At 37.4% G+C, this 13988-nt stretch overlaps 1 protein-coding gene across 7 annotated transcripts in view; it reads left to right on the top strand.

Moving 5' to 3' along the window:
- The window catches only part of ATP8A1 (ATPase phospholipid transporting 8A1), a 239196-nt gene that overhangs the window by 77327 nt on the left and 147881 nt on the right, over positions 1–13988 (top strand). For all 7 annotated transcript variants that reach the window (XM_086705145.1, XM_086705147.1, XM_086705146.1 and 4 more), the window contains 6 exons: positions 943–1070; positions 5188–5299; positions 6620–6785; positions 8053–8180; positions 10763–10840; positions 12277–12365. In XM_086705145.1, the coding sequence (XP_086561271.1) occupies positions 943–1070; positions 5188–5299; positions 6620–6785; positions 8053–8180; positions 10763–10840; positions 12277–12365 (701 nt within the window). The remainder of the gene's footprint in view (positions 1–942; positions 1071–5187; positions 5300–6619; positions 6786–8052; positions 8181–10762; positions 10841–12276; positions 12366–13988) is intronic.

Below are 13988 nucleotides of genomic sequence, written 5' to 3' on the forward strand. Positions count from 1 at the left end.
CCACTATGAAGAGGTGTCTTTGACTGAGATGAAGACTCAGATTTACTTGCCTGATTAAATATAGTCCATCACACAGATATTATTTGTAACACTTTTAATATTTCATGTAATAGCCAACAGCCTGATGATGATAATTTTAGTAGTTCTAAGTACTTTGACATGTGTTCGCGTATTTAATCATCCCCATTCGCCTGGCCCAAATTATTATTTGGCTTTGCTGTATCAAAAAGGCATAGTTTCCATTGCTGTTCTAAAAGTCTCACTAATCTCATGGAATAGTTAGGATTTCTGTATTTGCTTCTCATACCATCTCCGATAGAAAGCAACGGTCTTTTTAAGGAGGAGACTTTTAAAAATGTACTCTCTGGGGTTCTAGGGGGATGATGGAAATGACAAGTGAGAAGTTTGGGATGTGATGGAAGTAGGTCATCAGGGCACCTGAACTCAGAGTGCCCCAGGAAGCGGGGTCCTGTTCACTGCCAGCCAGTAGAAGCTAGTTGGCCAGAGGGAGGAACTATTTTTGAGTTTTCCTTCTCAGTGGACTAACAGAAAAGAAATGTAACGATTCTCTTTGGACATAGTTCTATTTATTTTGCATTCTCTTTTTGAGATTCAGCAGGCAGACTGTGTAATGCTAAATATTAATTTTATTTTTGGAAACACACAATTCTTTGAGGACTTCAAAATATCTTTGCAGTCAAGTTAATAGTCTCAAGTATGTTTTAGATCTTTCACAAAAGTTACCCTATTCTTGTCTTCAAGTAGAGAGGAAGGTGACCCTTAATTATGATTTGACAAACAGTACTGTGTAAGGGAGGAGACTTGCTTATAAAATAGTGGGACGTCTTAGATCCTAAGACTGAGAAGAATTCAGAATCCCCCCTCCTCCTGCACACAATGCAATTAATATACTCTTTTGCTTTTTAAAAAATTTCTAAACAGGGCTTACCAGCAACATCAGATATAAAAGACATTGACAGTTTGATGAGAATTTCTGGCAGAATCGAGTGTGAAAGTCCAAACAGACATCTGTACGATTTTGTTGGAAACATAAGGCTTGATGGACATAGGTATGTAAAATTGGTCTTTATAAGAACCCAGAATTCAGGGGTGCCTGGGTGGCTCAGTCAGTTAAGCATCCAACTTCGGCTCAGGTCATGATCTCACAGTTCCTGGGTTCAAGCTCCACGTCAGGCTCTGTGCTGACAGCTCAGAGCCTGGATCCTGCTTCAGATTCTGTGCTTCCCTCTCTCTCTGCCCCTCCCCTGCTCATGCTCTGTGTCTCCCTCTCTCAAAAATAAACATAAAAAACAAAACAAAACAAAAAACAGAATTCACTGCGTCTCAGTGTATTGCTGAGTGTTTTCCAAGCCTGGGTGCATATTATTTTCTCATGCTCTAAGTTTGAACACTCAAAACCTCTTAAGTATTTCTGTGTTACTTCTACCAAGAGTCTTTTTGCAGAAATGTTAGCTCTTAACTCCATGCATATGGTACAACTGAAGACTTCCTCAAGATGACAATTGGATATTTTCAGGGATATGCCAGGCTTGTGGCACATTAATTAGTGGCATATTCTTTGGCCAGAATACTTATGTCATAGGCCTATCTGCATGGCTTGGGTCCTTTCCTGTGATCTCTAGGTGCCTCAAAGATTTCAGATTCTACCCACAAGGAGTTGACTGTACTGGATAATTTCTTGTCTTTCTTGTCTTATCTGTATAATTCCATATGCTCTTTTCTAGGCCGTGTTATCTACAGTTATCTTTACTGTTACATCCTTTCTACCCTTCATTCCTTCCCACTTCTCTTTGCTGTCTCTCTCTTCATAGATTCAACCGGTATTTCTCAAGCCCCCAGTGGGCTAGGTAGGCTAAGCACAGAGATGGAACAGGAGACTGCAGTGAACAAAAGAGATAAATATGCCCGCCCTTGTGAGCTTACTTTCTTGCAGTAAGGAAAGGGCAAATAGACAACAAATGATAAATAAGAAAATTTTGTTCTAGGTTAGAAAGTGATAAATGCTTTGTAAAAAAAAAAAATAGCCCAGGACAAGGCAGATTGGGTGTCCTTGAGAGCAAATCACTTTTGAGTTAGAATGGTTGTAGTAAGCCTCATTCATCAGGTAACATTTGAGGCCTGTGAGTAGGAGGAGAGTAAGTTAGCCATTTATACATCTGGAGGGAGAGAATTCCAGACAGAAGGAATAGTCAGAGCAAATTATTAGTTGTATTTATTGCATCATTTTAAAGTGGGAATGTGCCTGGAGTAGGTATGAAATTTCAGGGAGGACAGCGTGGTTGAAGTAGAGTTACCAAGAAAGAGTAATAAAAGAAGGGTAGAGGAATAAGAGGAAGCCAGACCATGCAAGGCTTTGAAGGCTATTGTAGAGTGTTACTCTGAGTGAAATGGTGATCCATTGGAGGGTTTTTAGAGGGGATATCAGCGATTCAGTTTTGGGCCAAATAAGTTTGTGTCAGGGAGGCAAATGAATATATAAGCCTAGAGCTTGGGATAGAAGTCTGGGTCATGAGATAAATTTGGGAATAGTTGGCATAGATAATTAAAGCCATGGAAGTGGAAGAAATCACTGAAGGTGAAAGGGTATGCAGAGAAAGGTGAGGAGTCCCAAGGACTATCCTAAGACTGCAACATTAAGGTTGGGAAAACGGAGAGACCAGCCAAAGAAACCAAAATCAGGTTGATAGGAAGAAAGCCGAGATGGAGTGAGGAAAGTCTACCAAGGCAAAGGGAGTGACAGACATGGGTCAGATGTTGCTGTTGGTCAAGCACAATGAGGCTGAGAATTAACAGTTCCGTTTAGCAAGTCGATATCCTTGAGCTTGGTTAGAGCAGGCAGAGCCTGATGAAGTGAGTCTGAGATAGTGGAAGAAGAGGAGTTGAAAATACCAAGTGTAGACAGCCTTTTCAAGGAGATTTGTTAGAAAAGGGAGCAGAAATGGAGCAGAACCTGGCAAGGAAGGGTAGGGTCTCTCCCATCTGCCACTTCTTCCTCTTGCCCTCGCTTTCCTTCTCCTCTGTCTCCTCTACCCCCAGGTATAGGTAGTGGCCAGCTAAATGCACTATCATTCCACCAGCCTGAGAGATTATCAGTGCCTTCATTATTTTATAATTGCATTATTACAGTGTTGGAATTCTAAAGAACATGTAAGATATACTCTAAACTGTCATCCTCATTCAGATCCACCAAAAGCTTTCCTGTAATTCATGAATTATATATTGTTCTAAAATTTGCACAGAGTGACCTCACAGAGTGAACATATGGTTATAGACTAATAATAGAGTTGGCCACTTATATAAGTAATGTTTCTGTAGTCTGACATTCCTAACTGGCCAACTTCCATTTCTTATCAGTTCCCCATGAAATCAATGCCAAGCAAATCAATGCAATACGATAGTGCCAAGACTTAGGGTAAGATAGAATTTATACAATAAGCTTTAATATATATGAAAGGTGGAAACAGATTTTCAATACCTTCGTATTGTGGCACATTTGACTTTTACAGTGATTACCCAGAGCTCTTGGAGCCCCTTTATTTGGAACATGTGTACTTTGATTCCATTATTAAGGATGAGGGTCATTGTCTAATGCCAGAAGCTTTGGAATTCCACCTCTGATGAAATGTAGTAATAACTAACTTATGTTGAATCTTCATAATTGAAAAGGAGTATTTTTGTTTGTTTTTGAAGAGTTTGTACCTAATTCCAATCAATCCATACCACAAATGCCAAGGTGATAGTTGTCCTATTGTACCTCATTGTATATGTGAGGAATGGTTGGCACTTACGTGCTTCAAGTATAGGCTAGCAGCTTCCCAAGAATTTCCTGGAAACGTGCTTTAGGCCTAAGGTCCCCTCCCAACTCTGGAACATCTTGAGACATATACACAAAGGGTTCCCTTCCAGCTGGGTCTGAAAAGCATGCTGTTTACAGAAAGAATGAGAATTATAGATACTGTAGTCTTTTTCTAAATTGGCATACGCCGTTTCTTAAAGGCTTACTTAAGTAGAGGCCTTCAGGTGCTGTTATGACCTGAACTGATGTCACCTGAGCCAGTGATCGTTGGGCAGTTCTTGAAAGAAGGTCTAAGGCCCAAGCTGCTACTAGCTTTAGCCACCTAACAGACCATGAAAGCCCACCAGGAATGCAAGACTCAACCTCACTTTGCCCTCTGCTGGCAAAGAAGTTCTGTAAGAAGTTCTGGGTTCTCCGGAGACTTTACTTGGACCAACTGTTGCCTTCTTTTTCCAGGTTGTTTTTTTTTTAATGTATTTTTCTTTATATCTGACATTTCTTTCTTGCTTTTTTTCCTAAAATGAAGACCTAGTGATAGAAATCCTTAAGCCATTACATTTTGTGTAGTACATCTCCATCAAGAATCCCACTATATCTCTGATAGCTTGTACCTCTCTGTGTAAGGTTGTGTCAACCAACAAGTTACCAGTGTGGATAGTTTTACAAAGAACTTGCAAAAGACTCAAGTTGGCCTTTATTCATGAAAAATGAAAAATGTGTTTTAAATTAGATGGAATAGATATCTTCAATTTGCTGTCATTTCAGAGGAATGTTTTAAAACATTAGATGCTTACCATTTATTGGAAACTTATTCATAGTTCTTAGATAATTGATATTCGAATATGATAAATTATCCTAGAGATTTTAAATACAGGGACTTAACCTCTGCAGGGCAGGGGTGGCAATGCAAGTGGATGATGAGATCTATGTATTTACCTTGCTTTGTATATTATTTGGACTTTTATTATGCACAAAGCTGTTTTTAATTAGGTGTGGGAGGGGAGCAGATCCCCTAATCTCACCGCTTCCAAACATCTTAGAAACCTAAACAGACTTACTAAATCAGGAAGAGTCTAAAATGGGTTTGAAAATTAACCTCTGAGTTCTAAAATACTGCCTACTGTCTTGGATAATGAAGTTGTAGGAAATGGCTGGTTTGGTGCTAAGGAGAAGCAACTGGAATGCTTCCTTCCAGCTGTCCTTGGGTAAGAAAATTATTCTTACTGGTAGGAGAATTACTTCTTTTCTAAAAATAAAGTGAATGTGAGAAGGGTTGTTTTAATAACAGAACCTTTGTGGGAACTATGTAATAACTATAGAATTCTTAAGCATTTTAGAAAGTGTTTCTAATGTCACATGATCTGTCCTAGCACTGTCCCCCTGGGAGCAGATCAGATTCTTCTTCGAGGCGCCCAGTTGAGAAACACACAGTGGGTTCATGGAATAGTTGTCTACACCGGACATGATACCAAGCTGATGCAGGTGGGATTCTTATCTATGAAAACTTTTTGGACCTATTCTCTTGAAAAATGTGCTATTTGTAGCTCTCTATGCAGTAGTGTGAAACACAGCAGACCATCTGTCACAGATTCCTGAGCCCCACTCTATACATTCAGAATCTCATTCTTCGGTGTGTGGGGCTATGAAATGGTTCATGCACACGAGAAAAGTGGAAAGTTCATCAGGCATCAACAGTGCATGAACTCTTAATGATTTTGTGTGTTGGCCCGTGGCAGCGTTTACTAACTATTGCAGTGGTTAATACTAGATGTGTATGTAATGACGAGTGCTCTACGTTAAAGTGTTTGTCTTATAATTTTATTTTAATACAGTGATCAAATTTTAGAACTTGGTTTCACTTTTTCATAAAACGAAAAGAATCTGAAAGTCAAATGTTGACCATTTTTTGGTAACATTTTTAATGTTAGCCCACGTTTAATCAACTTTAGTCTTCGCACTTCTAGTGTTTACATGTGCCTGGGGATATAATAGGAGTGTTCACTGGTTAGGTGGGTAGGGAATACCATTTTAAGATACTAAATGAAAAACTGGTTTCAGTTCTGATAACTTTGTAAAGTCGTGGAGACATTATCAACAGGCAGACAGGACTGCTATTAATGATTCCACCCCTAGCCATTCTATAAATTCTGTAAGCCATTATTTTATATCTATTATTACAGATTTAATTTTCTCTTCTGTGGATGCCTTGGTTAGCACTGACCTATCGTGATGATTTTTATCATTAAATAAACTGAGGAAACCTCTGTCATTTCCTACAGCCAGGGCCACTTAGATGGTTGCTGTATTCAGTAAAAGAATTGCTAACTGCCACCAGAAATGTGGAAACCAGAGATCCTTTAAATGTGGTCTTCAAAAAAAAAATAATAAAAATAAAAAAAAAAATAAATGTGGTCTTCATAGTTTGGAACTTCCAGGTCTCTGGTTGTGGGTGCATAGGCCACCTTCTCTGCCTCTCTTCCAGAGCTGAGATGCTAGATGCTTCTAGTCTAAGTAGTCAAGTAATGCATGGTTCATCTTGCCTGCCTCAATGCAAAAGTCGTGTCTATAAAAGAATATCATTTCCTTCTCTTTTTATTGTTTTACCTTAGATAAAGATATGGGTGGGGTGGGGAGGGAAAGGTGGTTAACATTTGACAGCTTATTTCTGTGTAATTTTCATGTATCTACTCATGTCTAGATTTTGAGGTGTGACTTACTCTGTCGTCTTCATCAAAATACCAAATATACATTACTAAATCAATCTGTACTCATTTTTATTGCTCATATTGTTTCTTTTTACAGAATTCAACAAGTCCACCACTTAAACTCTCAAATGTGGAACGGATTACAAATGTACAAATTTTGATTTTATTTTGTATCTTAATTGCCATGTCTCTTATCTGTTCTGTGGGTTCAGCCATTTGGAATCGGAGGCATTCTGGAAAGCACTGGTATCTCAATCTAAACTGTAAGCATTAAAGTGCCTATTGTACTTAGTTTTTCTTTCATTAAAACGTGTATTTATTTCACGGCTGACTTGAGATTTCCTATTATTCCTAAAAAGGAAACCTTGTTGCCAAGATAACTTGGCATTTAATTTTTATTTTTCAATGCAGTTTCCAGCAAAAGGAAGTAAAATGTTAGAGTCTCTAAAATTTGAGAATTCTTAAAAATACAATGAGCACTCTGTAATAACAGAAAATGTTATTTTGTATTTTATTTAATGTTATTCATTTATTCTTTAAAATATTTTAACACGGGTGGTTAGGTAGCTATCTGGGTAAAGAAAGCAGATTGATTATATTTAAAGCACCAAAAGTAAACCACATGCTTGTGAAATGTTTAAATTGAACGTACTTTAATTTGAACCTATGAATGCAGTTAAATTCCATGTTAATGGTGATCCTGTCTCAGGGAAAGTCCTATTAAATAGGTTCTTTTTGGACCATCTATCCTTTTACTGTTATGGGGTTAATGTACCATCTCTGAATATTTCTGGAAAATAAGTTTGCATTGTCTTTTGATTGCCAATAAATATTTAATTTCCAAACATACAAAAACAAATTCTAGTAAAACCTGGTAGCAAAATTGATTTTTTTCAGTTTTTATTATATTGATTTAGTTTTGCAGCTGTTCCAACTTTTTTTTTTTTTTTTTTTTTTTTTTACAGTCATTGATTTACTATTTCAACATTAGAACTGTTATGAGTACCATCAGTTTGTTTCTTGTGTGTCTGGGGTAGCTGTTCCATTTTCTTTATTGAAGAGGAAGAATGTAGTTTACCTAAAGTACAGCCCTACATTGTTTTTGCTACTGGGGTTAGTTTTCCTGCTGCTGTTTTTGTTTGATTGCTTTCCAGGCATGCTTTAAAGTCTTTTTTAAGAGTTTATATAAAAGTGATTCTACCCAATTGAGATTTTACATTTATAAACCCACAGTCCTATCCCTGCTATCTCTAAACTTCCTATTTGGAACAGGATTTGAAATACTTGGTAGTGCTTCATTCTTTCATACCATTATGAAGCTCTTAACAGGACTAACAACATATTGAACACAAATAGTGCTGTTCCATCCTGAATGTATTTGAAAATAAGGAGATGTTATCAGCGCAGTGAATCCCGCCTAACTATATGCATCTGTTGTATGATATGGAAAATTTTTGTTACGCTAAAGTTCTGGCCAATGCAGATGAAAAATAAAACGGTAAATGACTTTCTTCCCACCTCCCCCAACAGATGGTGGTGCTAATAATTTTGGACTGAATTTCTTGACCTTCATCATCCTTTTCAACAATCTCATTCCTATCAGCTTGTTGGTGACATTAGAAGTGGTGAAATTTACCCAGGCGTACTTCATAAATTGGGTAAATATGAATTATTATTGTTTTTCATCATTCTAAGTATGCATTTTGTCTTTTTTCCTGATAGCGTCTTTTGATCTCTCAGAAACAAAATCTTAATTATACCTTACCTTTTGTTGTCTACAAGATGGCATTTCAAAATATTTATGGCTCTAATATAATTATAACAAAAATCATTTGACATGTAAAATCAGTAGCAAAATCTCTCATCTCAGAATCACACCAGTTTACGGACCCGACATTCTGGGGAACAAGATCTCCAGGAAACCTATTTTGGGTTTCATAGTGATCTTGGGGAAAAGGAGAACCATGGGGTGTGGAGCTAAAATATCTAGACTATAGTTGTAGCTCTGTATTTCCTAGCTGTGTGAACTTTGCCAAGCCACTTGACTTCTTTGAGGCTGATTTTCCTGGACCCTTACACAGGAATGATAAAACACAGTTTACCAACATCTCATGGTGGTGATACAGAGCAAAGAAATCTCACGACAAAGATCTCACAGAGAAATCTCACAGCCTCCTCAACGATTAAGTGCTGGAGAAATAATACCACATTCATTATTTGTAACAACCAGGCTGTCTATCGTGTTTTATATATCTATGTAGTTTATTTTTCCATACTGTAAACAAATTCAACTGTGCTTAAATTTTTCTTATTTTTTTCTTCTGAAAAAAATTTTTTTAATCTTGGGAAAAAAATGTGCTGGACATCTGTTTCCTAAATATTTTCTTTATAAAATGTGTTCTTAATTTTATTTTACCACAGTTAAAATTAATGAATTTATGTAAATTGAATACATCTTCAGACTTAATCTGCCAGAAAGTTTTAATTTTTTTTTTTTTTTGAGAAATTCTGGTACTATCTTTTGATGTTATTTTTTTTTTTAATAATTTAAAAGTCTTTCAAATGGACAGTATTGGGATTTTCTAAAATATAACTGACGATACTTTTGCCACTGCTCATGGTGAATGACCTGCCTCAGCAGTCAATTGCTAATTCATTCAGAAGACCAGTATAATTTAGAAATCTAAAATGAGCTGCAGGTGTGGCTTATTTCATGCAAGGAGATACATTGCTGAAGAATTATGTAATAAAATTTGTGTAAATAGAGTTAAAAACAGGATTAAAATTAAGGTTTCCCACTTACAATAAGAAATCATAAAGTGATTCATTATGAAAGTCAAATAACTAGTCACTTTATTATTTTTTACGTGGATTTTCAAAAATAATATTTTCTTCAAATAATGACATAGTTTGAATGTTGGAGTAACCTAGCAGGCTTATGCTTTTTTCAACTACCTTTCTGTTATACAGAGATTTTATAACATTCTTGACAGGTCTTCCCTTACCAGAAAGCTCTTTCTTGTGTAGAAATGAGATGAATAATTGCTCCCCTTTGATACTGGTTCTACCTGATCTTTTATGAAAATGTCTAAAACCTTGTTTCTGAATGATAGCCTTGCAAAGTATTAGAACTCAGCTACGATGCCTATTGTCCTATGGTATCTTCTCCCATATCCTTCTGTTCCTTACTAGATTTGATTTCCAACCTACTCCCCATTCCTTTATTCCTCTCTGAACATTGTCCACTTGGTTAATATCCTGCTTAAAACATGGTACCTACAACAACACAGCCTACTTTAGAACTGATCCCCATCAGCAGATGGGGAATGCAGATGTGGGAAAGATCAGATTTGTCCTTTTCGTTTGACATGTGAAAACCTGTGAACCCTGACTTGCCAACAAAATATTATACTGTAGAAGATACTAATTTGTATAAGATTAATAGTCACACCTCATAATTTATGTGAACAAAGCAAGTACAAATGGTACAAAGCTGTACATTTTTTATTGGGTTTTGAGAAGGGCACTCATTTTACTTTCAAGTATATACAGTGGCAGAAACTTAGGCCAAGAAAGTACAACCAGACAGAATCTCTTAGGTAAATTTTCCAGGGGCTTTCAATCTTAATTATTTGAGCAATGTCTAGTTGCTATTATTTTAACTACATTAAGGACTTATATTGTGTTGGACACCTTAGGAAGCACTTTACATACGTTATCTTATTTAACCTTACAATAGGTCACATATCTAGAAAATGGTAGAACTATAATAAATCAAGATTGCCTGATTCCAGGGGCACCTGGGTGGCTCAGTCGGTTAAGCATCCGACTTCAGCTCAGGTCATGATCTCATGGTTCGTGAGTTTGACTCCCGGGTCGGGCTCTGTGCTAACAGCTCAGAGCCTGGAGCCTGCTTCAGATTCTGTGTCTCCCTCTCTCTGCCCCTCCCACACTCATGGTCTGTCTGTCTCTCTCTCTCCCAAAAATAAATAAACATTAAAAAAAAATTTTTTTTTAAGACTGCCTGATTCCAGAGATATGCTCTAATTACCAAGCTGTCCTGCCCTTACCAGGAAATATAATATTCTATACTGAGTCCTTTTCAGGGAAATCAACTGAAATGGTAAAGTGATGGCAAGAGATGAGAGTGGTTACATATATAGCTCCTGAGCTAAATGAAATTTCAGTCAACCTCTTGATACCAGTTGCATTCAGTAATTTCTTTTATTTTGAAAAAAAGGATCTCGACATGCACTATGAACCCACAGACACTGCTGCGATGGCTCGAACATCTAATCTGAACGAGGAACTTGGCCAGGTAAACTAAATTTCTTAGTGATGTGTTGAATTGGAAGTCAGATTTGTTGTCGTTTCTGCCATAGGTGGCAACTTCATCTGAACCGACAGCTCCAAATGTCCCATTGCTTGAATGATCGGCATACGTACGTGTTAGCAGATAACTATCAATTTTCATTTGTAGTAAATGAATTTTTTAAAAACATTATGTAAAACATATTTTGCTCTCACCTGAAGTATTTCACTAAGGGATGTCCTTCAGTGTGTAATCTGGTTAGTAGTAAAGTGTTGGCTGTTTTTGAGTTATAAACTCTCACTATTAAAATTGCTCCTGGGGCGCCTGGGTGGCGCAGTCGGTTAAGCGTCCGACTTCAGCCAGGTCACGATCTCGCGGTCCGTGGGTTCGAGCCCCGCGTCAGGCTCTGGGCTGATGGCTCAGAGCCTGGAGCCTGTTTCCGATTCTGTGTCTCCCTCTCTCTCTGCCCCTCCCCCGTTCATGCTCTGTCTCTCTCTGTCCCAAAAATAAATAAAAACGTTGAAAAAAAAAAAAAATTGCTCGTAGCTTTTGACCAGAAAGGAAGAAAAATGGTTACATCGATCAGTGATGTTATGTAAGTCCAAGTATGAAAGTAATCAAACAGGAATTTTGGACTTAAAATTGATACTATATTCACATATATGTGTATATTTGTAATCAATTTACACATACTAGCTGAGGAAAAATTCTTCTTTTTTTTTTTTTTTTTTTTTTTTTTTGCCATTTGCAAAGTCTTACTTTTTAAATAGCATTTAGGCCAGAATTATCCTTTTTCTTACCCATTCAGATGTTGCGTGAAGTTAATTGCACAAGCTATTCCCCCTTCTGTAGTTGTGTGTTATGTTGAGAAGTGCTGGTTTTAGTGCTCCATAAATGTTAAGTAGCAGGAGTGGTGTTTTCTAGTGGAAATTCAGACCATATCACGGCAGATTGCTACATGGCTACAGGGTTTTCTAACATCCTGATAGTCTTCACTGTTCATACATGAGATGATTCATTGCTAAAATACTTAAAAAAAAAAGCAGTTGAACATATTACTTAATGTGCAGTTAATAGCATTCATTGTAGCCCTAAAATGTAACAAGATTGATAAAAAGAATTATTTAAGGGGTATTTTCCTCTTCTGTGAGAGAGTAGCATAAAAAGACTTCTGAAGGGGCTCCTTAGTGGCCCCGTCAATTAAGCGTCCAACTTCAACTCAGGTTATGATCTCGCAATTCGTGGGTTCAAGCCCCGCATTGGGCTCTGTGCTGACAGCTCAGAGCCTGGAACCTGCTTAGGATTCTGTGTCTCCCTCCCCTGCCCACCCCGTCCCACCCCTGCTTGTGCTGTCTGTCTCTCTGTCTCTCAAAAATGAATAAACGTTAAAAAAAACGTTAAAGACTTCTGAAATTTTAATGAGAAATTTTACACTTTTTTAGGTCAAATACATATTTTCTGATAAGACAGGCACTCTGACCTGCAATGTGATGCAGTTTAAGAAGTGTACCATAGCTGGAGTTGCATATGGGTGAGTTTTTTCCCCCTAATTAGAGTATGAATATATACATTTAATTACTGCTAATAGTTTGGTACATTTTGAGAGTTCTCATCAGGGGAAATTTTTTTAATTGAAAGTCCCTATTTTGACGCCAGCAGCCATGTATGTTTTGTGTGTTGCAGTCTGGATTTGTTTGTCTTTTGGAATTACCTAGGGGGGGGAATTCTGCCCAGTAGTATATCCGTATTTAGAGTTGCTGAAGGTCACTGTCTGGCTCCCGTCACGGGGTACAAACACAGTTCCCTCTGCATTGCCATAAAGTTAGAGTACAATGTTGTAAGAACATGCAAAGTGTCCTTGGGCAGTTTCCAAGTTAAAATATTGTTGTTTCCCTGATAGTTATCCCTGTGATTTTTTTTTTTTTTTCTTTTACCACCTCTCCTCTTTGCAGTCACAGAGCAGTCTAAATTTCTGATGATGGGAAGGAGGTAGGGACACGAAACTCTTAAATCCAGGGCGTGATGAATGCCATCAGAAATATTTAACAGGCTCACAATGTTCTTTTGAATGTGTTTGTTTAGAACCCATTTCTTTCTTTCTTCGAGTTATGTTTGCCTAAACCATTCAAAAGCCTTTTGAAATACTTTATAGGGTAATGTGAGAAAATTAATTTGTACATTTCCTAAAAGGACATGATCAAAAGTTGAAACACTCTCATTGTCTGGAATGACCTTGACCATGACCTATTATCAGATTTTCCAACTGTCTTTATCTACAAGTGAGACTGGGAAATACTGATCTCTTTACCATTCAGGCAAGGGCACTCGCATTTGGGTTTTCTGGCTTGTACCCACTCTTCCCCATTCACACTCTGTCTCCAAGCAGTAAGCTAGTATAAAAATTATGGATGAATTTTGAAAATGCCATAGTTAAAATTATAAATAAATAGCCATTTGTTAAAAATTCTAAAAACAAATGGTGACTCCTGTACAAGGGTCTACAAAGAGAAGTAGATGAAGGCAGATATTCTTTGGGTTCGCAGAGACAGTGACTAAAAATGGCTTCAAACTATGTGTGTAATTGAAGCTGAAAAGACATTTGATTGAATGGCTTTTTCACACTTGCGGAGACAGGATGTTAATTTAAGAAGCGTGCTCACTGTTTCCAGGGCTGGATGCCACTTTGCATCTTTCCTCTTTATCCAGAGCTCCCCCAGTTCCCCTAGAAAAGGCTCTCCTTACTCCTCCCCACCGATTGCTACCGGCATTGTAATTTAGTTAGCTGCCATTTTGGGGGAGACAGAGCCACGTTTTGTGACGTCATGTGTATTTGACCCACAGTTACCCCAGGCAAGAAAGGAAAGGCCTATTGTGATTCTACAGGATTCTACAGTTTGTTGAATTATACTTGCTGACAGATTTGTGGAGATTGTTTTTACAAAAATTCTGCATTCATAAGTGAATTTATTTTTAGAGTGGTCTGTTTGATAATTGACATCCTTTTTTTATTTTGCCGGTTTCCAGTACAATAAGCAAGTTCTTCAAATTAGTAATTATTGATTATGAACTTAGGAGAACAGAAAGCTAGAATGAGGTCTAGCCTCTCTCCTTCATTTTATCAAGTGTTTTCTTATTCTTGAAACAAGTCCTTCAA

The sequence above is a fragment of the Puma concolor genome, chromosome B1 (genome assembly GCF_028749965.1).
Source record: "Puma concolor isolate L17-30 chromosome B1, mPumCon1.1.hap2, whole genome shotgun sequence".
NCBI classification, from domain to species: domain Eukaryota; kingdom Metazoa; phylum Chordata; class Mammalia; order Carnivora; family Felidae; genus Puma; species Puma concolor.